This window comes from Gobio gobio (assembly GCF_949357685.1).
Source record: "Gobio gobio genome assembly, chromosome: 23".
In the NCBI taxonomy this organism is placed as follows: Eukaryota; Metazoa; Chordata; class Actinopteri; order Cypriniformes; family Gobionidae; genus Gobio; species Gobio gobio.
The window spans coordinates 43,689,029-43,696,528 of NC_137119.1; the positions used below are offsets into that span (position 1 = coordinate 43,689,029).

At 41.8% G+C, this 7,500-nt stretch overlaps 1 protein-coding gene across 1 annotated transcript in view; it reads right to left on the minus strand.

Moving 5' to 3' along the window:
* The window catches only part of sspo (SCO-spondin), a gene marked incomplete at both ends in the record, with an annotated part of 194,732 nt that overhangs the window by 29,087 nt on the left and 158,145 nt on the right, over positions 1 to 7,500 (minus strand). The window contains 2 exon segments of the mRNA XM_079806852.1: positions 5,832 to 6,028; positions 6,146 to 6,284. Of these exon segments, the coding sequence (XP_079662978.1) occupies positions 5,832 to 6,028; positions 6,146 to 6,284 (336 nt within the window).

Below are 7,500 nucleotides of genomic sequence, written 5' to 3' on the forward strand. Positions count from 1 at the left end.
CGCCCTCTGGGTCATTTTTGACCCGAAGGTCCTGAGTGTGACCCATAAATGAAGAACCCCAGAGGGTAAACTTAATGTACGGTGTACAATATTTCTATGTGAATGAACTGAAGTAGATGAACTGCAGTAGATGTGTGTTGTGAATGAACTGCAGTAGGTGTGTGTTGTGAATGAACTGCAGTAGATGTGTGTTGTGAATGAACTGCAGTAGGTGTGTGTTGTGAATGAACTGCAGTAGATGTGTGTTGTGAATGAACTGCAGTAGGTGTGTGTTGTGAATGAACTGAAGTAGATGTGTGTTGTGAATGAACTGCAGTAGATGTGTGTTGTGAATGAACTGCAGTAGGTGTGTGTTGTGAATGAACTGAAGTAGGTGTGTGTTGTGAATGAACTGCAGTAGATGTGTGTTGTGAATGAACTGCAGTAGGTGTGTGTTGTGAATGAACTGCAGTAGGTGTGTGTTGTGAATGAACTGAAGTAGGTGTGTGTTGTGAATGAACTGAAGTAGGTGTGTGTTGTGATTGAACTGCAGTAGGTGTGTGTTGTGAATGAACTGCAGTAGATGTGTGTTGTGAATGAACTGCAGTAGATGTGTGTTGTGAATGAACTGCAGTAGGTGTGTGTTGTGAATGAACTGAAGTAGGTGTGTGTTGTGAATGAACTGCAGTAGGTGTGTGTTGTGAATGAACTGCAGTAGGTGTGTGTTGTGAATGAACTGCAGTAGGTGTGTGTTGTGAATGAACTGAAGTAGATGTGTGTTGTGAATGAACTGAAGTAGTTGTGTGTTGTGAATGAACTGAAGTAGGTGTGTGTTGTGAATGAACTGCAGTAGATGTGTGTTGTGAATGAACTGCAGTAGATGTGTGTTGTGAATGAACTGCAGTAGGTGTGTGTTGTGAATGAACTGCAGTAGGTGTGTGTTGTGAATGAACTGAAGTAGATGTGTGTTGTGAATGAACTGCAGTAGGTGTGTGTTGTGAATGAACTGCAGTAGGTGTGTGTTGTGAATGAACTGAAGTAGGTGTGTGTTGTGAATGAACTGCAGTAGATGTGTGTTGTGAATGAACTGAAGTAGGTGTGTGTTGTGAATGAACTGCAGTAGATGTGTGTTGTGAATGAACTGCAGTAGGTGTGTGTTGTGAATGAACTGCAGTAGGTGTGTGTTGTGAATGAACTGCAGTAGGTGTGTGTTGTGAATGAACTGCAGTAGATGTGTGTTGTGAATGAACTGCAGTAGATGTGTGTTGTGAATGAACTGCAGTAGATGTGTGTTGTGAATGAACTGCAGTAGATGTGTGTTGTGAATGAACTGCAGTAGGTGTGTGTTGTGAATGAACTGCAGTAGATGTGTGTTGTGAATGAACTGCAGTAGGTGTGTGTTGTGAATGAACTGCAGTAGGTGTGTGTTGTGAATGAACTGCAGTAGATGTGTGTTGTGAATGAACTGCAGTAGGTGTGTGTTGTGAATGAACTGCAGTAGGTGTGTGTTGTGAATGAACTGAAGTAGGTGTGTGTTGTGAATGAACTGAAGTAGGTGTGTGTTGTGAATGAACTGCAGTAGGTGTGTGTTGTGAATGAACTGCAGTAGATGTGTGTTGTGAATGAACTGCAGTAGGTGTGTGTTGTGAATGAACTGCAGTAGGTGTGTGTTGTGAATGAACTGCAGTAGGTGTGTGTTGTGAATGAACTGCAGTAGATGTGTGTTGTGAATGAACTGCAGTAGGTGTGTGTTGTGAATGAACTGCAGTAGGTGTGTGTTGTGAATGAACTGCAGTAGGTGTGTGTTGTGAATGAACTGCAATAGATGTGTGTTGTGAATGAACTGCAGTAGGTGTGTGTTGTGAATGAACTGCAGTAGGTGTGTGTTGTGAATGAACTGCAGTAGGTGTGTGTTGTGAATGAACTGCAGTAGATGTGTGTTGTGAATGAACTGCAGTAGATGTGTGTTGTGAATGAACTGAAGTAGGTGTGTGTTGTGAATGAACTGCAGTAGGTGTGTGTTGTGAATGAACTGAAGTAGGTGTGTGTTGTGAATGAACTGAAGTAGATGTGTGTTGTGAATGAACTGCAGTAGATGTGTGTTGTGAATGAACTGAAGTAGGTGTGTGTTGTGAATGAACTGAAGTAGATGTGTGTTGTGAATGAACTGCAGTAGGTGTGTGTTGTGAATGAACTGAAGTAGATGTGTGTTGTGAATGAACTGCAGTAGGTGTGTGTTGTGAATGAACTGCAGTAGATGTGTGTTGTGAATGAACTGCAGTTGGTGTGTGTTGTGAATGAACTGCAGTAGGTGTGTGTTGTGAATGAACTGAAGTAGGTGTGTGTTGTGAATGAACTGCAGTAGGTGTGTGTTGTGAATGAACTGAAGTAGGTGTGTGTTGTGAATGAACTGCAGTAGATGTGTGTTGTGAATGAACTGCAGTAGGTGTGTGTTGTGAATGAACTGCAGTAGGTGTGTGTTGTGAATGAACTGAAGTAGGTGTGTGTTGTGAATGAACTGCAGCAGGTGTGTGTTGTGAATGAACTGCAGTAGGTGTGTGTTGTGAATGAACTGCAGTAGGTGTGTGTTGTGAATGAACTGCAGTAGGTGTGTGTTGTGAATGAACTGCAGCAGGTGTGTGTTGTGAATGAACTGCAGTAGGTGTGTGTTGTGAATGAACTGCAGTAGATGTGTGTTGTGAATGAACTGCAGTAGATGTGTGTTGTGAATGAACTGCAGTAGATGTGTGTTGTGAATGAACTGCAGTAGGTGTGTGTTGTGAATGAACTGAAGTAGGTGTGTGTTGTGAATGAACTGCAGTAGATGTGTGTTGTGAATGAACTGCAGTAGATGTGTGTTGTGAATGAACTGCAGTAGATGTGTGTTGTGAATGAACTGCAGTAGGTGTGTGTTGTGAATGAACTGCAGTAGATGTGTGTTGTGAATGAACTGCAGTAGATGTGTGTTGTGAATGAACTGCAGTAGGTGTGTGTTGTGAATGAACTGCAGTAGATGTGTGTTGTGAATGAACTGCAGTAGATGTGTGTTGTGAATGAACTGCAGTAGGTGTGTGTTGTGAATGAACTGCAGTAGATGTGTGTTGTGAATGAACTGCAGTAGGTGTGTGTTGTGAATGAACTGCAGTAGGTGTGTGTTGTGAATGAACTGAAGTAGATGTGTGTTGTGAATGAACTGCAGTAGGTGTGTGTTGTGAATGAACTGCAGTAGATGTGTGTTGTGAATGAACTGCAGTAGGTGTGTGTTGTGAATGAACTGAAGTAGGTGTGTGTTGTGAATGAACTGAAGTAGGTGTGTGTTGTGAATGAACTGCAGTAGGTGTGTGTTGTGAATGAACTGCAGTAGGTGTGTGTTGTGAATGAACTGCAGTAGGTGTGTGTTGTGAATGAACGGCAGTAGATGAACTGCAGTAGGTGTGTGTTGTGAATGAACTGCAGTAGATGTGTGTTGTGAATGAACTGCAGTAGGTGTGTGTTGTGAATGAACTGAAGTAGGTGTGTGTTGTGAATGAACTGCAGTAGGTGTGTGTTGTGAATGAACTGCAGTAGATGAACTGCAGTAGGTGTGTGTTGTGAATGAACTGCAGTAGATGAACTGCAGTAGGTGTGTGTTGTGAATGAACTGCAGTAGGTGTGTGTTGTGAATGAACTGAAGTAGGTGTGTGTTGTGAATGAACTGCAGTAGGTGTGTGTTGTGAATGAACTGCAGTAGATGAACTGCAGTAGGTGTGTGTTGTGAATGAACTGCAGTAGATGAACTGCAGTAGGTGTGTGTTGTGAATGAACTGCAGTAGGTGTGTGTTGTGAATGAACTGCAGTAGATGTGTGTTGTGAATGAACTGAAGTAGGTGTGTGTTGTGAATGAACTGAAGTAGATGTGTGTTGTGAATGAACTGAAGTAGGTGTGTGTTGTGAATGAACTGCAGTAGGTGTGTGTTGTGAATGAACTGCAGTAGGTGTGTGTTGTGAATGAACTGCAGTAGATGTGTGTTGTGAATGAACTGCAGTAGATGAACTGCAGTAGGTGTGTGTTGTGAATGAACTGCAGTAGATGTGTGTTGTGAATGAACTGCAGTAGATGTGTGTTGTGAATGAACTGCAGTAGATGTGTGTTGTGAATGAACTGCAGTAGGTGTGTGTTGTGAATGAACTGCAGTAGGTGTGTGTTGTGAATGAACTGCAGTAGATGTGTGTTGTGAATGAACTGCAGTAGATGTGTGTTGTGAATGAACTGCAGTAGATGTGTGTTGTGAATGAACTGCAGTAGGTGTGTGTTGTGATTGAACTGCAGTAGGTGTGTGTTGTGAATGAACTGCAGTAGATGTGTGTTGTGAATGAACTGCAGTAGATGTGTGTTGTGAATGAACTGAAGTAGGTGTGTGTTGTGAATGAACTGCAGTAGATGTGTGTTGTGAATGAACTGCAGTAGGTGTGTGTTGTGATTGAACTGCAGTAGGTGTGTGTTGTGAATGAACTGCAGTAGATGTGTGTTGTGAATGAACTGCAGTAGATGTGTGTTGTGAATGAACTGCAGTAGATGTGTGTTGTGAATGAACTGCAGTAGGTGTGTGTTGTGAATGAACTGCAGTAGGTGTGTGTTGTGAATGAACTGCAGTAGATGTGTGTTGTGAATGAACTGCAGTAGATGTGTGTTGTGAATGAACTGCAGTAGATGTGTGTTGTGAATGAACTGCAGTAGATGTGTGTTGTGAATGAACTGCAGCAGGTGTGTGTTGTGAATGAACTGCAGTAGGTGTGTGTTGTGAATGAACTGCAGTAGGTGTGTGTTGTGAATGAACTGCAGTAGATGTGTGTTGTGAATGAACTGCAGTAGATGTGTGTTGTGAATGAACTGCAGTAGGTGTGTGTTGTGAATGAACTGCAGTAGGTGTGTGTTGTGAATGAACTGCAGTAGGTGTGTGTTGTGAATGAACTGCAGTAGGTGTGTGTTGTGAATGAACTGCAGTAGGTGTGTGTTGTGAATGAACTGAAGTAGGTGTGTGTTGTGAATGAACTGAAGTAGGTGTGTGTTGTGAATGAACTGCAGTAGATGTGTGTTGTGAATGAACTGCAGTAGATGTGTGTTGTGAATGAACTGCAGTAGATGTGTGTTGTGAATGAACTGCAGTAGATGTGTGTTGTGAATGAACTGCAGTAGGTGTGTGTTGTGAATGAACTGCAGTAGGTGTGTGTTGTGAATGAACTGCAGCAGGTGTGTGTTGTGAATGAACTGAAGTAGGTGTGTGTTGTGAATGAACTGAAGTAGGTGTGTGTTGTGAATGAACTGCAGTAGATGTGTGTTGTGAATGAACTGCAGTAGATGTGTGTTGTGAATGAACTGCAGTAGATGTGTGTTGTGAATGAACTGCAGTAGGTGTGTGTTGTGAATGAACTGCAGTAGGTGTGTGTTGTGAATGAACTGCAGCAGGTGTGTGTTGTGAATGAACTGAAGTAGGTGTGTGTTGTGAATGAACTGAAGTAGGTGTGTGTTGTGAATGAACTGCAGTAGGTGTGTGTTGTGAATGAACTGCAGTAGGTGTGTGTTGTGACTGAACTGCAGCAGGTGTGTGTTGTGAATGAACTGCAGTAGATGTGTGTTGTGAATGAACTGCAGTAGGTGTGTGTTGTGAATGAACTGCAGTAGATGTGTGTTGTGAATGAACTGCAGTAGATGTGTGTTGTGAATGAACTGCAGTAGATGTGTGTTGTGAATGAACTGCAGTAGATGTGTGTTGTGAATGAACTGCAGTAGGTGTGTGTTGTGAATGAACTGCAGTAGATGTGTGTTGTGAATGAACTGCAGTAGGTGTGTGTTGTGAATGACTGTGGGTCACCTGGACAGGGCTGCAGTGAGCAGCGTTCCCTGTGTGTGGAGTCAGTGCAGGCCGGTCCTCCAGCGGTGTGTGTGCAGGAGCGCTCGCGGGTCCTCTGGCCCGACCCACAGGAGGCCGAACACTCACTCCACGGCCCCCAGGGGCCGTACACCGGACACACCCGATCCGGACACGCCAGAGAGCCATTCACACACACACTGCAGACACACAGGGGGAAGATATGCCAGTGCTTGTTATAGGGTCATGTTTTGGACACAAACATTGACACATTCTGCCATCTGGACGTCCTCTATAAATAAATAACGTCCTCTGACCAGGTGTTGCAGCTGATGGTGATGTTCTCTCCGGGTCGGATCTCTAGCGTCCCGTTCTCCAGGGGAAGCCCACAGCGGCATTCGTCCACTCGCACACACACTCCGTCCTGCAACAGCCGGCCGTCTGCACAGCGACACCCTGAGGCACAGGACACACACTCATGTCTAGGGTTGGGTCCTTTTTTCGGTACTTTTGGGATGTTTACATAAATAACTGTAAAGAACCTGTAAGTCATTTATAGAAGTGTTATTGACCAGTGTTGGGGGAAACTCATCACAAGTAACTTGAGTTACGTAATAATATTACTTTTTCTAAGTAACTAGTAAAGTAACGCATTACTTTTCAAATTTACAACAAAATATCTGAGTTACTTTTTCACATTAGTTTGACTGACAGCTCTCCTGCCCTCATGTTGAGAGTTAGTGCAGAGCTGTGTGTGTGTGTGTGTGTGTGTGTGTGAGTGTGTGTGTGAACATGAGGGTTATTGTAGTTCTAGACTAAATGTGAGCATTTATTTATCTCACTTGCACAATAAAGATTCTGTCCTCCTCAAAATGAATAAAATCAGAGTACTATGCAAACCTCCAATAATTAAATATTAAATAAAACAACTATTTTTATGCATTTAATCTACCTTTATATTTAATTTACCAATGTCTTGTTGCTGTCCTTTGATGATGAAAATTACTAGATTTTTTGTTTTTATTGGTAAAACTTTTTTCTCCTGAATCCTATTCTACATTATCCAGAGCTGCGCCCTCTAGTGTTCATGCGGGATTCTGCATTTTTACCTCAGCCTGGGGCTTATTATTTACATTTTGCTATGAAGAGGTCTTTACCGTTGCACAAAAATATAACTGTATTGTTATAAAAAACAAAACAAAAACAAGCCCAGCCCAGGTGAGAAAAAGTAACGCAAAAGTAACGTAATGCATTACTTTTCTTAAAAAGTAACGAAGTAACTAAATTAGTTACTTTTTAAGGGAGTAACGCAATATTGTATAGCATTGCTTTTCAAAGTAACTTTCCCCAACACTGGTATTGACATTATGACAGAGCTGCCCTGCTCTCTGTCTGCCTTTGTCTGCGATGTTTGATTACTGTAATATTTACTAGTAAATAGTCAATTTTATTTTTATTTTTTTACTTAATTTAATTAAAAGAAACAACCATATTATTATTTTTTCTTGTTAATTTAAATTCTATGAAAAGATTTCCCACAAATGATGAGTTATGTATTTTCTGGTAATCAAATGAAGACATAAGACATTAATTTAATGTATCTTTTAATTTAATTAAACAAAGCTGCACATCTGATCGTTATACTGTTAAAATTAAAACATGAAGAAAAATT